Source organism: Bos taurus, chromosome 5 (assembly GCF_002263795.3).
Source record: "Bos taurus isolate L1 Dominette 01449 registration number 42190680 breed Hereford chromosome 5, ARS-UCD2.0, whole genome shotgun sequence".
Lineage (NCBI taxonomy): Eukaryota > Metazoa > Chordata > Mammalia > Artiodactyla > Bovidae > Bos > Bos taurus.
The window spans coordinates 93,675,443-93,696,714 of record NC_037332.1 but is presented as its reverse complement, the minus strand read 5'-3'; the positions used below and the strand labels follow the sequence as shown (position 1 = coordinate 93,696,714).

Below are 21,272 nucleotides of genomic sequence, written 5' to 3'. Positions count from 1 at the left end.
GGAAAAACCATAGCCTTGACTCGACGAACCTTTGTTGGCAAAGTAATGTCTCTGCTTTTGAATATGCTGTCTAGGTTGGTCATAATTTCCCTTCCAAGGAGTAAGCGTCTTTTAATTTCATGGCTGCAGTCACCATCTGTAGTGATTTTGGAGCCCAGAAAAATAAAGTCTGACACTATTTCCACTGTTTCCCCATCTATTTCCCATAAAGTGGTGGGACCAGATGCCATGATCTTCATTTTCTGAATGTTGAGCTTTAAGCCAATTTTTTCACTCTCCACTTTCACTTTCATCAAGAGGCTTTTGAGTTCCTCTTCACTTTCTGCCATAAGGGTGGTGTCATCTGCATATCTGAGGTGATTGATATTTCTCCCGGCAATCTTGATTCCAGCTTGTGTTTCTTCCAGTCCAGTGTTTCTCATGATGTACTCTGCATATAAGTTAAATAAACAGGGTGGCAATATACAGCCTTGACGAACTCCTTTTCCTATTTGGAACCAGTCTGTTGTTCCATGTCCAGTTCTAACTGTTGCTTCCTGACCTGCATACAAATTTCTCAAGAGGCAGATCAGGTGGTCTGGTATTCCCATCGCTTGAAGAATTTTCCACAGTTGATTGTGATCCACACAGTCAAAGGCTTTGGCATAGTCAATAAAGCAGAAACAGATGTGATTGAAGAGGACTCTAATACAGACAGAGGCAGGAAACTGTTTGCTTTTGTTTCTTCTTAGACATGGAAGGTACACGTGGTCTGGCACTCTGGAATATTCCTAACTATACTTAGCTAGGGCTTCCCTGCTATCTCAGAGATAAAGAATTCCCCTGCCAATGCAGAAGATACGGGTTCGATCTCCTCGGGTTGGGAAGATCCTCTGTAGAGGGAAATAGCAACCCACTCCAGTATTCTTGCCTGGGAAATCCCACAAACTGAGGAGCCTGGTGGGCTATAGTCCATGGAATTGCAAGAGTTGGACATGACTTAGCAACTAAACAGCAGCATACCCAGTTAAGTGATTTTCCACTGACCTCAACAAGATTAGTTTGGTTCTAGGACTTACACCAGGATTGTAGCACAGTAATATAAACTTGATGGTGGGGTGCCCTTGTATGCTAACACAGACCTAATTCCACTTGTATGTTAGTGAGGGTGCTGTTTCATCTTTAATCCACTGGCCTCAGGATCTTTGGGACAAGAATAGCTTGGGACCCTCCTTGATACTTGGGACTGACATTGATAGATTTATCACCAATATCTGGCTCTGACCAGATATACCTTTGGGTTTGGTAAGAGCTAGATTGTGTTTGGAAGTGTATTGAGATAAAACATCATCTCTTTCATAAATAATGTTTCAATAATACCATCCCTGGGACATCTGTGTTTTCTCCTGTTTCCATCCTTATTGTTTGTTGTTGTTTAGTTGCTAAGTCATGTCTGATCCTTTTGGGACCCCGTGAACTGTAGCCCACCAGGCTCCTCTGTCCATAGGACTGTCCAGGCAAGAATACTAGAGTAGGTTGCCATTTCCTACTCCAGGGGGTCTTTCTGACCCAGGGATTGAACCCTTGTCTCCTTTTTGGCAGGTGGGTTCTTTACCACCAAGCCACTAGGGAAGCCCCTTATTTTTTGCCAGTGTTAGACAGAAGCAATCAGTATAGAAATAAGCTGGAATCCTGCACTTCTCATTGCAGACACTGATCTAATCACTTATATTCCATACCGTTTCTCGCTTAATGCTTTTGGTTTGGCCTCTCCAGTCCCAACTGGGAATAGATACCCAAGGCAATGTGTTCCTTTGAACTAATGTAGTTGGTTCTAGCTATTTAATCTCTATGGGCAAATATCTCAGACTCTCCTTTCTTCTGAAATGGGACAAGCATTGTTTTCTTGTGGAGGCTGATCAACAGGTGGTGCTGAGTACAGTTACTTGAGCTGAAGGAACAGTCTCCATCCCCATAGAGTTAAGGGGTCATCAGAGCAGGAAGAGGGCTCCTCCATGGCACTTAGAAGCAGCACAATTGGGACGACCCGGAGGGAGGGTATGGGGAGGGAGGAGGGAGGAGGGTTCAGGATGGGGAACACAGGTATACCTGTGGCGGATTCATTTCGATATTTGGCAAAACTAATACAATATTGTAAAGTTTAAAAATAAAATAAAAGAAAAAAAAAAAAGAAGAAGAAGCAGCACAATTTACTCAATTAGGTTTTCACTTCAGTGTTCTCATGTATTCAGTTCAGTTCAGTCACTGAGTCATGTCCATGGACTGACACTCAGTCGCTCTTTGTGACCCCATGAACTGCAGCACACCAGGCTTCCCTGTCCATCACCAACTCCCGGAGCTTGCTCAAACTTAGGTCCATTGAGTTGGTGATGCCATCCAATCATCTCATCCTCTGTTGTCCCCTTCTCCTCCTGCCTTTAATCTTCCCCAGCATCAGGATCTTTTCCAGTGAGTCAGTTCTTCACATCAGGTGGCCAAGGTACTGGAGTTTCAGCTTCAGCATCAGTCCTTCCAATGAATATTCAGGACTGATTTCCTTTAGGATGGACTGGTTTGATCTCCTTGCAGTCCAAGGGACTCTCAAGAGTCTTCTCCAACACCACAGTTCTCATGTATAGAGTGATAAGATCAGAGAGGTGGACAAACATGCTGCTTAAGACAGAAATGCTCAACATATGGAAAATCAATTTCTTCTCATCCTGGTTTGTTTCATCCTCTCTTTGTTTCCTTCCCTCATAAAGGATGCAAGATAAAATAAAGTATACAGGAGATGGAGAAGATTTGGTAAGAATCCGATTTCTTTCTAAATAAGCCCTACATTGGGGTTTCCTCGATGGCTCAGTGGTAAAGACTCTACCTGCAATGCAGGAGCTGCAGGAGACATACCTGGGGTTGGGAAGATCCCTGGAGGAGGGTATGGCAACTCACTTCAGTATTCTTGCCTGGAGAATCCCATGGACAGAGGAGTCTGGCAGGCTATAGTCCATAGTGTTGCAAAGAGTCGGACATGACTGAAGTGACTTAGCACACATGCACAAGCCCAGCCTACATTATCTCTTAGTCCTTTTCATCTCTGGTTCCTCCGATCTCTGGTGCTTTGTATATTTTTATTCCTGCCTCCTTCTCTGAACCCTGCTCTAGCATCTCTCACTTTATAGTAACTTACTTGCTCAACAATCACAGAAGAATAATCACACTTAAATATTTTGAGTGCTAGATGCTAGCTCCATGTAGACCAGTACTTTGCTTTCTGCAATTTTATTTTTCAAGTGCTTGGAACAATGCTTAACACATTGGTTGAATGAATGGATGAATGAATAAATGTGTGAGTCAGTCCCAGAGCTAATAGAGTTTTGGTTCTCATGCTAGTGCTACCTGAATTTAGCCCACAGTCATGGTCATCTTGGCCATATCTCAGTATAAGTCTAGGTGAAAAATAAACAGGAGGAAGAAGAGAGCATAAAGCAACACATGAGGCCATTATTATTATTATTGCTAACATTTTTGAGTATTTACTTATCCTCACAATAGCCTTATGGCACAGTTACCATTCTTATGGTTTCCTTTTGACGAAGAAGAAACTGAGGCTTGGCAAGGTTAAGCAACTTGCCAAGGTTTGTGCAGCTAAGCTGTAGGACTGGATTCAACTGGGCTGAATCTAAAGACTGTTTTTTTTTTTTTTTCAACTTTATTGACATATATTTTTTAAATTAAGATATAGTTGCTTTACAATGTTGTGTTAGTTTCTGCAGTACAAAAAAGTGAATCAGCTATATGTATATATATATATATATCCCCTCCCACCCCAACCCGTGCCACCCCTCAAGGTCATCACAGAGCACTGGGCTGAGCTCCCTGTGCTATACAACAGGTTCCCACTATCTATCTATTCTACACATGGTGGTGTATATAAGTAAATTCCATTCTCTCGATTCAACCTGCCCTTGCCTTCCTCACCGTGTGTCTGCGTGTCCATTCTCTATGTCTGTCTCTATTCTTGCCCTGCAAATAGGTTCATCTCTACCGTTTTTCTAGATTCCACATTTATGTGTTAAGATACGATTTTGTTTCTCTTTCTGACTTACTGCACTCTGTATGACAAACTTGAGGTCCGTGCGCATCTCGACAAATGACCCAAACTACTTTTTGAAACACAGGTCAAATCTTACAGTGGGAGAGTACGTGAAATTGAGACACAACACAGGTTTGTGAGAATTAGCTGATGGGCGGCACTCATGTATTTGGAGGCAGTGGCCAGAGGGGAAAGAAGCCTTGCCTTCAGTTTCAGTTTTTATTGCCGACTCTGTTTTGCTGCAAAGACGGGCACATTGCTGTTGAATCCTTCTGCAAGAATCTGACTTTCTAATGAGGTAGTCGATCTAAGAACCAGGCAGGCATTTTTAAGGAGATTTTACAGTACAGAGGGTCACTTTGATAACATATACTTTGGAAGGTAAGAAATTTTAAAATTCAGGAGGCCCTTAAGACTTTTAATTTTTGTTTGTTTTTTTATTTTTGTCATTAATTCTGTCTCGCCTGAGGTCTCAGTGCTTCTCTTCTGCTGGATCATAGGCCCCATGATAGTGAGGGCATAGGTGGCATGGAACATTGACTGATACTGACTTCATGTCCTTCTGATTTACCACATCCCATGACTGAGGTTCCAAAAGAGATTTATTAGAGGAATAAAAGAATGATTCAGGCAAGGAATAAGTGGCACTAGACAGGAGACTAAATGACTAAATAGATAAATGAATGGAATGAAGTGAGGAAAATAGACATATTTAGTTCCTGCAACATGGCAGACATTGTCCTTGGTCTTTTATCAAAATTCATCTCCCCAAAAAGCCCACAAAAGGTTGCAATTATTGTCCTTATTTTACATGTGTGAAGACAGAGGCTCAGAGAGGTGAGGCACTTTGCTCAAAAGCACACAGCCATCCAAGAAGACATCACTGAGAGAGAGAGACAGGCTGGCAATGGATGGATGGTAGATGATACATATTAAGCCACTTGAATGGTCTCAGGTGACTGGCTAAATGATTTTGCACAGTTTGTTATTGACCTTGAAATGGTCACTGCTGATTTAAAGGCCTGAATGGAATCCAAATCTTAAGCCTCATTAGATTTCTAGCTATTTGTTTAATGATATTTGCTTTTAATGATAATGACTCATTCATTCTTATTATCGATATGGTTATTTCTAATTCTAAAATGGCACTGTATGTTGGAGGAAAAATATCTTGCTTTAGAATTGAGCAAAGAACTTTTTATTATAAGGACTGATGGAAAAAGTGAAGTCTAAATGGAAATTTTTTGCTCTGAATATCTGTTAAATTTCTCTAATATGCTAATTTGTCCAGTCATGGAATACAAGATTCCCATTGGCTCAGTGATGGCTCCCAGATCAATATTTCATGGACTCAGAAATTGTTCATCTTACCACACACTTACTTACCTTTGTGAAACACTCCAGAATCCCAGGACGTTCAACAATGTTAATGATGCCAAGAAGAAGAAGAAGTTTTCTAAATTGCCTTTGTTTAATGTGTTTGGAAACCAATTGCCTGTTTGGAACAAATGTAATTGTTATTCAACTGCAGAGTTGTAAGTTTCTGTGAATATTTTATCATTCCACAATTCATAGAGTTTTATTCGCTTGAATAATATCTACAGAGCAAAAAAGCACATCTGAAACTCAGAGTCAAAATTCATTTAATTCTGTAATTAACAGTAAAATAATAAGCAAAGCATGCCAAATGTTTTGAAGGTCAAAAAACTTGATTTCTATAGCACAATATAGGTATCAGAAGAACCTGATTATGCTTCTAATTTGCAAGAATCACATTTTTAATTTATTCTTATATGTTTAATATATAGAGCAGTGCTTGGCACCCCCACAAGGATTGTTTGGTAAAATATATTGAATGTATGAAAAATATTTGTCATCACCAGATAGCCCATTGCATGTACTAATTGTAAGGTTGTGAATGTGAAAGTCACTCACTTGTGTCTGACTCTGTGATCCCATGGACTGTAGCCTGCCAAGCTCCTCTGTCCACGGACTTCTTCAGCCAAGAATACTGGAGTGGGTAGCCATTCCCTTCTTCTGGGGATCTTCCCAACCCAGGGATCGAACCCAGGTCTCCTGAACTGTAGGTGGATTCTTTACTGTCTGAGCCAGCAGGGAAGCCCAAGAATACTGGAGTGGGTAGACTATCCCTTCTCCAGGGGATCTTCTCAACCCAGGGATTGAACTAGGATCTCCTGCATTGCAGGAGGATTCTTTACCAGCTAAGCTACCAGGGAAGCCCAATTGTAAGGTTAGTGAGATAATACATGTAGATACCAGATGTTACTTTGATAACTGAGATAGGATAAATCCAGTGTTACTTTAATACTACAGACCCTATTGGTCATATTGCAGTCTGTGGTTCATGTGAAGATTTTCTTTTAACCTGATGAGAATTCCTCAATTTAATACCCTTAAGTAAGGAATCTTCACCTCCTTCTGATGTCACATTGAGTATGTGCTGTGCTGTGCTAAGTTGCTTCAGTCATGTTTGACTCTGTAACCCCACGGACAGAGGAGCCTGGCAGACTACAGTCCATGGGATCGCAGAGTCAGACTGTGGTCCTCCAGGTTCCTTTGTCCATGGAATTCTTCAGGCAAGAATACTGGAGTGGGTTGCCATTTCCTCCTCCAGGGGATCTTCCCGATGCAGGGAACGAACCCGCATCTCTTATATCTCCTGCACTGGCAGGCAGGTGCTTTACCACTAGCATTATCTGGGAAGCCCCAAACTGAGTATATAGGAAATTAATTAGAGTTCAAGGTCATTGCTTTTACTATGCTATGGCACCCCACTCCAGTACTCTTGCCTGGAAAAACCCATGGATGGAGGAGCCTGGTAGGCTGCAATCCATGGGGTCGCTAAGAGTCGGACACGACTGAGTGTCTTCACTTTCAATTTGCACTTTCATGCATTGGAGAAGGAAATGGCAACCCACTCCAGTGTTCTTGCCTGGAGAATCTCAGAGACGGGGGAGGCTGGTGGGCTGCTGTCTATGGGGTCGCACAGAGTCGGACACGACTGAAGCGACTTAGCAGCAGCAGGAGTAAGTTGTGACTTTTGCTTTGGATCTTTGCTAGAACTCTCTTTTCATACCTAAATCTATATATCTATATCCATATTATCACTATGACTTACACACACACTCAATTTTTCTTCAGTGGTGTTTAAATTTAATATTGAATATGGTCTATGAAATATGATGTATTCTATCATATACATTATACATGTAGCACTTATTTTTATGCACTACTTTTAAAAACAGCAGTAGGATCTTAGTAGTAATAATATATCATAGATATATAGTATTATGGAAGTTTAAAAGATTACTTAAAAGGCAAAATCTATCTTCAGAGAGAGAGTTTAAATTCAATTGCAGTTCTGAATGGGCAAAATAGTCAGTTCAGTTCAGTCACTCAGTCATGTTCGACTATTTGCGACTCCATGGACAGCAGCATGCCAGACTTCCCTGTCCATCACCAACTCCCAGAGCTTGCTCAAACTTATGTCCATCCAGTCAGTGATGCCATTCAACCATCTCATCCTCTGTTGTTCCCTTCTCCTCCTGCCTTCAATCTTTCCCAGGATCAGGGTCTTTTCCAATGAGTCAGTTCTTCCCATCAGGTGGCCACCTCGCAAAATATTATGCAGTATGAGACCAGGAAGAGATCATCTCTGAATAATCAGCTCCTACACTGGGTGGTGAGCAATCCATCTACGTTCCAACTGACTTGATGTTCAGTGTCATCTTTGGCACATAGGTTACAGGTTGCTTCCTTAACTAGTATATGGTTTTTGGCCTCTCTCTTGACAGTGTATACTTTTAAATGGGGTTTGAATTAAATGCTTTGTTCAAGGTTGATAGTCAGCAAGTGCACAAGCATGACAGCTGTGAAGAATTGTGCCATTTCCCACTTAAAGCTGCTGCTCTTCTGTCATTTAACTTCCCAATGACTATTATTATGGATCAACCATGAAAATTATCTTGTGTCCATTATAGTCTAGGACCTATAATGAAATCTGGTATTGAGTTTAAAGCTATTTTGTAAGTTCTACTTCCCCATTTTATTAATTTGTGTTCCATTACAATAGAAATTTATGGTTTTATTGCTACATTGGCATGCTGCCTTTATCTGATATTTAGGAGAAGTTTCACTGAATGTCTGTGTCTGTCTATTGGGTATTTTGTAACCCTTTTAATGCATGTGTGTGTGTGTGTGTGTGTGTTTAGAAACTAAACATTTGATTGTACCTGAATGGGGGAGTCAGGGTAGAGGTCAAGGTAAGTTGAGATAGCATCACACTTACTTTCAGGAAGAACTAAACCATCCTGCTAAGCCTATTCAAACAGTCCCATTTCCTTATTTCTCGTGAATTAATATCCCAATCATATTTCTGTCCTTTTCATTTCACATCAGCACTTTGCATGTCATGCGATTATACCATTTTATCACCGTGTTTCTCTGGCTAGAGTAAGAGGAGTTTGCACAGAGTAGGCAAAGCCTCAGAATTAACATGACATTAATTCTTCTTGGAGCATGAATTTTACTCCGTAATAAGTAATTGAAAAGACTATCTTTATTCCATAACAAAGTCAGATGAGGGAGAAGAATATAAATTTTGTAAGATCTTTAAAGGTAAAACATAATATTTCTAAGAAATTGTACAATTACAGCAAATACCAGACTATCAGGGCTTCCTAGATGGCGCTAATGGTAAAGAATCTGCCTGCCAGTACAGGAGAGATAAGAGACAGGGGTTTGATCCCTGGGATCCCTGGGTCAGGAAGATCCCCTGGAGGAGGAAGGGCATGGGAACCTACTCCAGTATTCTTGCCTGGAGAATCCCATGGACAGAGGTGCCTGGCGGGCTATAGTTCATAAGGTCACAAAGAGTTCGACACAACTGAGAGACTGAGCATGCACACACGCGCCCGGTGTGGGGTTAGTGTGCGTGCATCTCTCTCATTGGGGGTGCTGGGGTGGGCACACAAGAGAAACAGTGTCACCTGGTATTATATGCATGGGGCTGACAGGAGGATGTAGTACTTGAAAAGTTAGAGAAAGGCAGTGGAAATTTGCAAATAACACAAGATATTTTGTGACTGGAATTATTTAAAAAATAAAAGAGAACCACACCACCTAGTCAAGCTCCTGATAATACTCCTTTATTCTTTTAAAATTTTTATTGGGGTATAGTTGATTTACAATGTTTCTTAGCTTCTGCTGAACAGGAAAGTGAATCGGTTATACATATGCATGTATCTACTCGTTTTTTAGATTCTCTTCCTAAACAGGCCATTATAGAGTATTGAGTAGAGTTCCCTGTGCTATACAGTAGGTTCTTATTACTTTTCTATTTTATATATAGGAGTATTCTTTCTAAAATATGATTTTTAATGTTCATCTTTCTTCCTAATGCTGATCTCATTCTGGTTCCATAGTTTTGCCTTTCCTTCTCTAGGGGATCTTCCCAACTCTGAGATGGAACCCGGGTCTCCTGCATTGCAGGCAGATTCTTTACCATCTGAACCCCCAGGGAAGCCTTTGATTGTGTAGCTAATTTACATGGTGTGCTTCAAGGTCAAGAAAACCATCACCTGAATTGATTACATGGAGCAAGCACTAGCATCAAGTTGGAGAGAGAGATTCTTTGTGAAGCTTAACTTTGCTTTATATATGAGATTACATGTCTATGTATGCTCTTTAGAGCTGCTTCTAAGTCACTTCAATTGTGTCCAACTCTGTGCACCCCATAGATGGTAGCCCACCAGGCTCCCCCGTCCCTGGGATTCTCCAGGCAAGAACACTGGAGTGGGTTGCCATTTCCTTCTCCAATGCATGAAAGTGAAGTTGCTCAGTCGTGTCTGACTCTTAGAGACCTCATGGACTGCAGCCTACCAAGCTCCTCCATCCATGTCCATGGGATTTTCCAGGCAAGAGTACTGGAGTGGGGTGCCATTGCCTTCTCCTCTTTAGAGCTAGCATTGCCTATAGAAAGATATAGAAAAAAATATAGAAAAGCATTGCTGGAATCAGAGAGACTTTTGAAGTCTATTATTTAATAGTTTGATTGTTGAGGATTTGCCCAAATGGATGGCTTCAGCCTTGGTTTCTCCTCTCTAAAATGATAGCAGTACCCCCTCTCACTGAGCTGGTATGAAAAGAAAAAGAGATAATAGATGTTGAGGGTTGGACACAGAGAGGGTAACCCCATAAGCATTAGGCTATCCTTTCTTGCGCCTCACTTGAGAGGTGCTTATACAAACTCATGGAGCCTGAGCCTGATCTTGAGCCCATCTCCTGTCAGATATTTCTTCATGTTCTGTGTGCCTTTTTTTTTTTTTTTTATCATTATCCCAGGACTGGTTGTAAAATGTTCCATTTAACATTGTCAGTTGACTCAGCTCTTAGGTACTATAACTTTATTTTAGTAGCTTATAAACTTTTATTGTCGTAATTCACATTTGTGCCATTTTTCATCTGACATTTCTAGTAGCTGATTGAAATCAGGAGCATCCTTGCAAAAGGAGACAAAGTGAAGGCTTTAGGTCTCGAATGGGACTAACGAGACTTCTCTAGGTCTTAGCTGGGGTGGACAGGAAGGTTAACAACATGAGAAAAAAATAGCCACATGAAGAGTCTGGGGGATGACAAAGTGCTGTTTGTTAATGCTGACAGTTAAGCCTTGGTGACGTATTTTGATATTGTAACCAGCTTGTTAGTAATGAGTGTTAGACTACTGACTAGAAGAACACTCACAAAATATTTGGCATTATTCACCATCCCCCTAAATCATCTCTCACTCAGCTAGATTTAATTGTTCATTTGAAAATCATTTAAGAAATTTTTATGTACCAGGAAATGGGCATTCCATCGCTTAAGCAAAGGAGCTCATGGATTAGTAACATGAAACATACAAACAGATACACCACATACCTTGTTTTATTGCACTTCACAGATCTTGCATTTTTTACAAACTGAAGGTTTGTGGCAACTCTTGTCAAGCAAGACTACCGGTGCCATTTTTCCAACAGATTTTTTTTGGCCACACTATGTGGTATGTGGGATCTTAGTTCCCCAACCACGGGAACTACGGGCCCCCAGCCGTGGAAATGCAGAGTCCTAACCAGTGGACTACCAGGAAACTTCCCCCAAACAGAATCCTTTTTAAATTAAGGTATATACATTGTTTTTTTTAGACATATGTTACTGGGCACTTAGCAGACTTACAGTGTAAACATGTTTTATGCTATACCATCTTAATAGACAATATAGTATCTTAATATACAATGTCTTTTATACATACTGTTTTAATAGACTGTATAGTGTAAACAGCACTTTTATATACACTGGGAAAGGAAAAAAATTCACGTGACTTGCTTTATTGCTATATTTGCTTTATAAACCTACAGTGTCTCTGAGGTATGCCAGTAATTATTCTCGAACATTTGACTTTATAGGCAGTAAATAAAATGTTTCTGTTTATCTTAAATTATCATGGTCATTTTAGAGATAAAAGGACCATAGACTTATCTAAACTAGTTCTTGTATTTTATTAATGAAAAGATGAAGGCACAGAGAGGTAAAGGGAAACTTCACTCAGTAGAACCCTCATTTTCTTTTTTATTTTGAGCTTTTTATTTCTCTTTTTCTTAAATATTTATTTGTTTGACTGCATCGGTCTTAGTTGTGGCCTGCGGGTTTAGTTGCCCTGCAGCCTGTGGGATCTTACTTCTCTAACTAGGGATCAAATCTGTGCCCCATGCATTGCAAGGCAGATTCTTAACCACTGGACCAGGAGGGAATTTCCAGAACCTTCATTTCTTACTCTTAAAACTGTACAACTACAGCTCCCTATTGGTGCTAATGTAATGATTAATTATGATTTTCCTTAGCATCTTGTCAACAGTCTAAAAACATCTGGACAGCAGTCTTTGCAATAGCTTGCTTCAAATAACATCCAAAATATCTAAGATGGTATCTCCACCTAAATCCTGGGATTGATATTCAACTTATTATGAGACTTAAAATAATTTACACTAAATTTAAGGTTTTAGGAATGGGCTTGAGAAATACATATAGTGACCCACACATGCTATGATGCTGTAAACAGCACAAAACTACTGATGTGAAAAAAAATACTTTATTCCTATTGCATCTTATGCCCTGTGATGTGAAGCCTAACATTTCATGTAATGCCTTTGTATCTTGAGGGTCACAGAGCCCTAAAGGCCTGACCACAAATTTCCCTGCTTCATCAGATATGTTCCCCACCCAGGGGGATAGTGTCCCCTCAGGCTAGTTCACTATCAGCCAGACCAGCTACACTCCAACTGGTCCTCAACAGATTTCACTTCTCACCAGTCCTTCAACATTATTCAGCCCAGCAGTCACATCCTCGTATGGGAAGCAGAGATCACATCACTGTTTGTTGCTATAAGTCTGTTCCTCACAGACCCTGCTTGTATGCTCTCTTGCTGGGTGCAGCCCCATAGGGCTGGGCACAGCATGCTCTTGTACCCTAACATGAGCACGGGTGATGGGATAAACTGCCTTCAGTCCCATCTGCCCACGTGTTCATCTTATGCTATTTAGGCAGCAGGATCCCTCTCTCACTAACATCGTGAATAGGAGGTGACTGGGATATGCCCCCATCCCAGAAATCAAGGTCAGTCCTAGACAGAAAGATGGTATTTGTTGTTGAGCTAATGCACAGTTACTGGGGTTTTTTTTGGTGATGTTTGGGGAAGCCCTTCCATATACCCCTCTAGCCAGTACCCAGCACCAGGTACCTCTGCTTCTAAACTATTATATCAGGGAGTGGAACTTGCATAAACCATCAGGCAAGAAGTAATGGGGGCACAGCACAGTCAGGGGACATTGCATCCCAGAAGTGTAGTCTTCAGAAGTATTATAGGTGAACAAGAGTTCTGGGAGCACCCGAAAGTCAAGTATGCTTGAGACTGAAGGTTATAATCACACTGTATGATCAGAGTGTTGAAGAACTAGAAAATGGGGGTAGAGAACGTTCTCATGTCAGTCTGCTTCTCGTCGTAACTTGGGTTTTAATGGGGATCTTTAACAAAAGACTTTGGCAAAAATATGGAATGTGACTGTACTGTGCTCAGTTGTTTCAGTCATGTTCAACTCTTTGCAACACCATGGACTGTAGCCAGCCAGGATCCTCTGTTCATGGGATTCTCCAGGCAGGGATACTGGAGTGGGGTTGCCATGCCCTCCTCCAGAAGATCTTCCTGACCCAGGGATTGAACTCATGTCTCTCATGTCTCCTGCACTGGCAGTCAGGTTCTTTATCACTAGCGCCACCTGGGAATGTGACTGGAGGTAAGGAAATCCATATACATTCTCAGTTAGTAGATACTGCCTCTCAGTAAATCTGTTCCTTGAGCTTTCCTCAGTAAATCTGTTCCTCAGTAAATCAGATTGTAAAGACTCTGCTTGCAATGCAGGAGACCCAGTATCAATCCCTGGGTGGGGAAGATCCCCTGGAGAAGGAAATGGCAACCCACTCCAGTACTCTTGCTTGGAGAATGCCATGGACACAGGAGCCTGGTGGGCTACAGTCCATGGGTTCACAAAGAGTCAGACACAATTGAGTGAGTAACACACTTTCACTGAGATGAGTAAATAGAAAAAAATCCATATGAGGGAAGAAATGTGATGATAATACATATTATTACTGTTGTTTACAAAATACCCCAACACAAAATAACAAAGGTTAAAAAAATAATGATAAAATGAGAAACTCATACAGCAAATGTAAAAATAAAATAGCGGAAAAACTAATTTCAGGAAAAACTGAATTCAAAGGCAAAACCATGTCAAAGGGACATCGAGGATCTTTTTATATTGATAAAAAGCTCAATTCAAATTGCAGCTATGTCAATGAAATATAACAAGGTAATGAAACATAAAAAAAATCTGTTGGAAATGTAAAGAAAAACACAGATAGATAAATAATTCTGCTGAATGATTACATCATAGTTTGATTCATTTTTTGATAGAGTAGGCAAAAAGGAAAATAAAGTAGAGAATTAGAATAATGTAATTGGCACTTTGCTGTACACCTGAAATTAATGCAATACCGTAAATCAACTATACTTCAATAAAAAGGAATAATATGATTGGTAAGAGTTTAATTAAGATTACAATATTGTTGAGCACAAAGAAAAATGTTAGAGGACTTATAGAAGTTTAGATAACATTAATGACAAACCAAATTCCTGTAAATTGAAGATTCTGCTCCTAAATAACTAGCTGGTCAAAAAGGAAATGAAATTTACAATCACAATGTATTTAGAACATAAAGAAAATGAGAAAATTGCATTTACAAATTTAAGCATACAGATTTAAATCCTATTAAGAGACATTTAAAGGCACACTGTTTTCACTTTTAGAGTAAGAATAAGCATACATGAATTAAACACTGAACATGAAAAATCAGAAAATAAAACAAATCTAAGGAAAGTAGGAGAGGAAGGAAATAGAATAGAAAGTCAATATCTTAAAGTATATTAAACAGTTCTAAGAGCTGATTCATTGCAGGAAAATGTAACAACAACAACAAAAAACTTGACAAATCCAATCAAAATATACAACAAAAGAATCAGACGATATAACAGTGTTAAGTTATGAGTATGCTAGGTTAGTGTCAAAAAATGTTTTGGAAACAGGATGATTATCTAGGAAAACGTTATTTGCCAAAATAGAACCTAGAAGAATTGAAAAATCTTAATGGCAAGAAATAGCAGGGAAAGAAACATTGCAAAGAATGATACTCAAAGACACATTAGGTCTGAATGTACCTTTTCATTTTCATGGAAGAAGTGTCTTTCCTCTGGATCTTACAGAGCAAAAGATCATCAAGTATTGATGCTACTGAGGATTGTTTATCCCATGTAGTTAAGATGATTTAATATTGAAAAATCTATTAATTAAATATACTGTAATGTCAGGAGCAGTAAGAAAAATCAAAAGGTGATCTCAAGAACTGCTTAAGAAGCATTCAATAAAATTTAGCCTGCTTCATTTAAATCTTAGAGAACAAGAAACAGAAATGTTCTTATGATAACATCCTTTAAGATTCTCTTTATAAACCTATAAATATGCTTAATAGAAAATTAAGAAAAATTCCTATTAAGGTTATGAGAAAGATAAAATGTGACTGTATTCTGGTATTAACATTGCCCTGAAGTTCTGTGTCCTGATGAGGATGCAAAGCAGAGGAGTTAATATTGAAAATAAGGATGAAAATTATATTTATCTTAAGATTAGAGAATTCAGCTGTAAACTTAAAAGGATCAACTAAAATGCCCTCATAAATTTACTAAGAAAGTTTAAGAAGTTAGATGCAAGATGAAGACATAAACATTAATAATCTCCCTATATAATAGTGATTATCTCAGTGAGTTGTAATGAGGGAAAATGATTCAGTTCATAACAGCAAAAAGAAAAAGAGCATAAAATGCCAACAATAACTCTAAGAAATGTTCAGGATATATGGAAAGAAAAATTCTTACTAAACTGAATTTTTGAACACTAATAAATTAAAAATGTTACACATTTAGATGGAACACTAATTATAGTAAAAACTTTCTCCCCTAAAATTTGCTATTGACTTCTACTTATTTTTTTAAATAACAGGATTTGGGTAAAACTAATAAAATGACTTCAAAATTCATATGGAGGTATAAACCATAGGGAATATAATTTTTACATTTATTATATTTTTATAAGTGAATCACCACAAGAAGTATGATTAGTAATACCTGATATGCACTGCATGCATGCATGATTAGTTGCTCAGTCGAGTCCGAATCTTTGCAACCCCATGGACTGTAGCCTGTCAGGCTCCTCTGTTCATGGGATTTTTCAGGCAAGAATACTGGAGTGGGTTGCCATTTTCTCCTCCGGGGATCTTCCTGACCTAGGGATTGAACCTGCATCTCCTGTGTCTCCTGAATTTGTAGGCAGGTTCTTTACCCATTGAGCCACTGGATGCATTATATATCATAAAACCATATAATTAAAAAGATAGTGATACTAAGCTAAACTCAAGAGGGATTGGAAAGGAACAAGATGGAAAGAGATCCTTGAAACAATGCTAAGACCACCTGAGAACTAAGTCTAGTTCATTTATCCTATAGTTGTGGAATATTTTTGATTTAACTAACTTTTCTCAATATATATCAAATTATGTTGTGAAACTTGTTTATTTGAATCAAATAAGTGTTATCTTCACTTAATACAAAAATTAAGTCCACATGAATAAGTCTATTCTACTAGAATTCCATAGGGCTTCCCTGGTAGCTCAGTGGTAAAGAATCTGCCTGCAATGCAGGAGACCCAGGTTGGGTTCACATCCCCTGGAGTAAGAAATGGCAACCAGCTCCAGTATTCTTGCCTGGAAAATCCCATGGACAGTGGAGCCTGGCGGGCTACAGTCCATGGGGTTGCAAAGAGTTGGACACGACTGGAGTGACTGAGCATGCAAAATTCCATAACCATAGATAAATGTGATGAAGTTAATCACAATGAAAAAGGTTGATAGATTTGATTATTAGTATATATCAACAAAACACATGTAAAACACTCATCTATAAAATTAAATGTTTAGTTAAAACTGGGAAAATATTAGCAATAAATGGCAATGATATAATAATATCCCTTAAGTTTAAAGAACATGGAAAGCAATAAGAAAAAACACAGATAGACTAAAAGAAAAATGGGCAAAGAATAGGATATGTCATTTTATGAAGAAAAAAAGCAATGTTCCTCACATTAAAAATTTCAATTTCCTGTTCTTAAAAATACAAATTAAAGTAACAATGGAATATAATTTTTTGCTAATCAGATTGATGAAGATTAAAATAGTAATATGCTCAGGGCTGAAATTAATACATTGAGACAAGTATTATCCTACCACACTGGTGGCATAATTGATTAGCCTTTTAGAAAACAATTTGGCTTTACTTTTCAAGAGTCTTTAAAATATTTAACTTCATTGAAAGAGCAATCACATTTCCAAGATTCTAGTCTAAGGGGACAATCCTTATCTCATGTACTTTAAGATTATATAAAATATGCACACCTTAATAATATTTATAGCATTAGAAAATGGGAAAAATCTAAATATTCCTTAAGAAGGAAAAGGCAAAGTAATATATATTATACATGTATACGATATATATTAAAATTAAATCAATATATATCCCTATCCACGCAATAAAACATATCAAGTAATTGTTAAAAGTAAGCTTTCTTTTTTCTTTCAGAGAAGAATTTAAATGACATTGGACTATCTCTCGATAATTTTAAGGAAAGAACAAAAGGCAGGTACTTGATACAAATCTGTTTATTGAGCTTTCAGCAGGATTAATTCAGGCACTAATTTTGTTTAAAATAAATAACCATAGGGCTTCCCTGGTGGCTCAGTGGTAAAGAATTTGCCTGCCAGTTCAAGAGAAATGGGTTTGATCCCTGTTCTGAGAAGATCCCACATGCTGTGGAGAAATTAAGCCTGAGTGCCACAACTATTAAGCCTGTGCTCTAGAGCATGGGAACCACAACTACTGAGCCCATGGCCACAACTTTTTCTCCATTCTTTTATACTTTGAATTTATTTCATCATATATGGCAGAATAATAATATTGTAAAACATATATGGGCACCTTTATGGGAGAAAAATATTTTTAAACCACTTCATCAAACATACTTTTGAGGGTATTTGACTTCTAAAAATTGTTTCTGATTTATTATAAAAGACCAAAAATGGCTGGTTTTCCACTACAATCAACTCTTTTTCAGCAGTCAAAGTCTGGATGATGGCCTCGATATTGTAAGTTGTAAGTTATGTGCTATTTATGAACCTGTCCTAAGATTTTATTTTGGAAATTATAATACCCCAAGTGACAATAACCAGTCGAGTCTGAACCCTTCAGTGACATTTCATTATATTCTGTATTGAAATCCTAGATTTACCCAATGCCTCAGGTATACATGACATTATTTTAAGTGCTAAAGCATTTTGGGTGTTTTTAAAATTTTATTTATTTTTTAATTGGGGGAAAATAGCTTTACAATTTTGTGTTGGTTTCTGCAGTACAACACACACTAAATATAATATATATATATATATAATGACAAGCATATTGTTTTTGATTTAAGGCAGATTTCAACTATCTCTTTTTGGAGGAAGAGGTAGTATTTTCTCTTTTTACTAATATTTCATTCTGAATGTTATGGAGCTGTGAAAATATTTAAAATTTTTTACTTAAGTATAGTTGATTTACAATGCTGTATTAATTACCGATGTAGAGCAAAGTGATTCAGTTGTACATGTAAATATACACTGTTTTTAAAATATTCTTTTTCATTATGATTTATCGTAGGATATTGAGCATAGTTTTCTGTGCCATACAACAGGACTTGCTGCTTACCCATTCCACATATAAAAGCCTGCATCTGCTAACCCCAATCTCCCGCTCAATTCCTCCCCTAAGCCCTCTCCTCCTTGGCAGCCAGAAGTCTGTTCTCTATGTCTGTGATTCTGTTTCTGTTTCATAGATTCATTTGTGTCATATTTCAGATTCCACATAAGTAATTTTATATGGTATTTATCTTTCTTTCTGACTTACTTCATTTAGTATGATAATCTCTATTTACATCCATGTTGTTCCAAAAGGCATTATTTCATTCTTTTGTATGACTAAGTGATATTTCATTCTATCACACACAGATGTTCAGTAATTACTGCCAGCTTCCCTGGTGCCTCAGATGATAAGAATCCACCTGCAATGCAGGAGACCTGGCTTCGATACTTGGGTCAGGAAGATCCCCTGGAGAAGGGAACAACATGGGAACCCACTCCAGTATTCTTGCCTGGAGAATTCCATGGACAGAGGAGCCTGGTGGGCTACAGTCCATGTGGTCACAAAGAGTCAGACATGACTGAGTGACTCATACACACAATATTTCATTATATATATATATATATATATATATATATATATATACACCACATCTTCTTTATCCATTCGTCTGTCAATGAACATTTAGGTTGTTTCCATGTCTTGGCTATTGTGAACAGCGCTGCTATGAACATAGGGGCGCATCCATCTTTTTGAATTACAGTTTTGTCTGGGTATGTATCCAGGAGTGGGATCGCTGGATCATGTGGCAATTTTATTTTTAGTTTTCTGAGGAATCTCCACACTGTTTTCCATAGTGGCTGCACCAACTAACATTCTCATCAACAGTGCAGGAGGGTTCCCTTTTCTCTACCCTGCCTCCAGCATTTATTATTTGTGGACTTTTTAGTGATGGCCATTCTGACTGGTGTGAGGTGGTACTTCATTGTAGTTTTGATTTGCGTCTCTCTAACAATTAGCAGTGTTGAACATCTTTTCAAGTAACTATTGGCCATCTGTACATCTTCTTTGGAGAAATGTCTATTTAGATCTCCTGCCCAATTTTGGATAGGGTTGTTTATTTTGTTGTTGAGTTGTATGAGCTGCTTATATATTTTGGAAATTAAGCCCTTGTCGATCATATCATTTGCAAATATTTTCTCCCATTCTGTAGGTTGTATTTTCATTTTGTTTAGGGTTTCCTCTAGGTGTGCAAAAGCTTGTAAGTTTGATTGGGTCCTATTTGTTTATTTTTGTCTTTATTTAAAAGTCAAAAGATCAGGAGATCAGTCCTGGGTGTTCATTGGAAGGACTGTTGTTGAAGCTGAAACTCCAATACTTTGGCCACCTCATGCGAGGAGCTGACTCATTTGAAAAGACCCTGTTGCTGGGAAAGATTGAGGGCAGGAGGAGAAGGGGACAACAGAGGATGAGATGGCTGGATGGCATCACCGACTTGATGGACATGGGTTTGGGTAGACTCCGGGAGTTGGTGATGGACGGGGAGGCCTGGTGTGCCGCGATTCATAGGGTCAGAAAGAGTCGGACATGACTGAGCGACTGAACTGAACTGAACTGAAAAGTCAAAAACCTTCCAGGGACGGGGGAGCCTGTTGGGCTGCTGTCTATGGGGTCGCACAGAGTCGGACACAACTGAAGTGACTTAGCAGCAGCAGCAGCAATGCCTTTTGAAATTTTTCAAGGACTTCAGTTGGGCACAGGGAGCAATTATTTCCTTCAAACTTTGTTAGATTTTTAAAAACTTATTTTATAATGGGAATGGTTTAGCAAACATCCAAAATGGTTGAGGCAAAACTGAAATGGGTTTTACACCTTACTTTATTTTAGGCACATCTATCACTTCACTGTCTGCTTTTGGCTTTGGAGCCAAGAAGTAGGCAATTAAAAAGATGTAACCATCATTCTCCAGGGTGTATGTGCTTCTGCATCTCGAGAAATAAACCCTATGCAGTAAAAAGAGCTTTCCAATCAGGAATCCACCACTATAGGGTCTGGGCAACTTGTATAGCTTTCTGAGCTCATTTCCTTCTTATCCGTGACGGGGCTACAAATACCTACCCCCAAAGAATTGTTGTGAAGATTTAATGAAATAATATCCTTGTGAAATGCATGTAGCAAGGTCTGCATATAACTGACACTTAATAAATGTTAATTTCTTTCCTTCCTCCTTTCAGTAACCTGATTTAAATGCTTCATTTGAGATTCATAGCTCTCCTACCTGAGTTAATTTTTAAAACACATTAATTTTCATGATACCTGAAGGAAATAATACCTAACAACTATATTCTAACTTTGGCTTTTCTACCATTTTTTTCATATTTATCTAATAACTACTCAAATTATTATTACCCTCAATTTAAAGACAAGGAAACAGAGGCACAGAGAGCCTGAACTGTTTGCCTAAAGTCATGTAAAGGAGATAAAATAAGTATTTGTTGAATGAAGGGGTGGTTGGAGCTTGGGTCCTGAATCTATACATGCTCAATACTTTTTTTCTCATAACAATGCCTGCATGGAGACTTAAATTCGCATTTCTACTTCTTGGGAATTGTGGATAAAAATGAAATCAGCTTGCTGTTTCCAGGAAGGGACACAGTGTCTTTCAAAACTGTAGAGAAATCTCTATGCATCGTTCACTTGAACTGCAGAACAGGCCTGGGTACTATTTGGGATAACAAGCTTTCTTAGAAGGGTGAGTTCATTCTTTTGAAGAGCATTGGGAGGTAAAAACCCATCAAGATAGTGTG

General features: G+C 38.6%; 1 protein-coding gene across 1 annotated transcript in view; it reads right to left on the bottom strand.

Moving 5' to 3' along the window:
* The window catches only part of SLC15A5 (solute carrier family 15 member 5), a 97,014-nt gene that overhangs the window by 2,493 nt on the left and 73,249 nt on the right, over positions 1–21,272 (bottom strand). Inside the window, 1 exon segment of the mRNA XM_003586109.1 lies at positions 5,459–5,567. Coding sequence (XP_003586157.1) covers positions 5,459–5,567 — 109 coding nt within the window.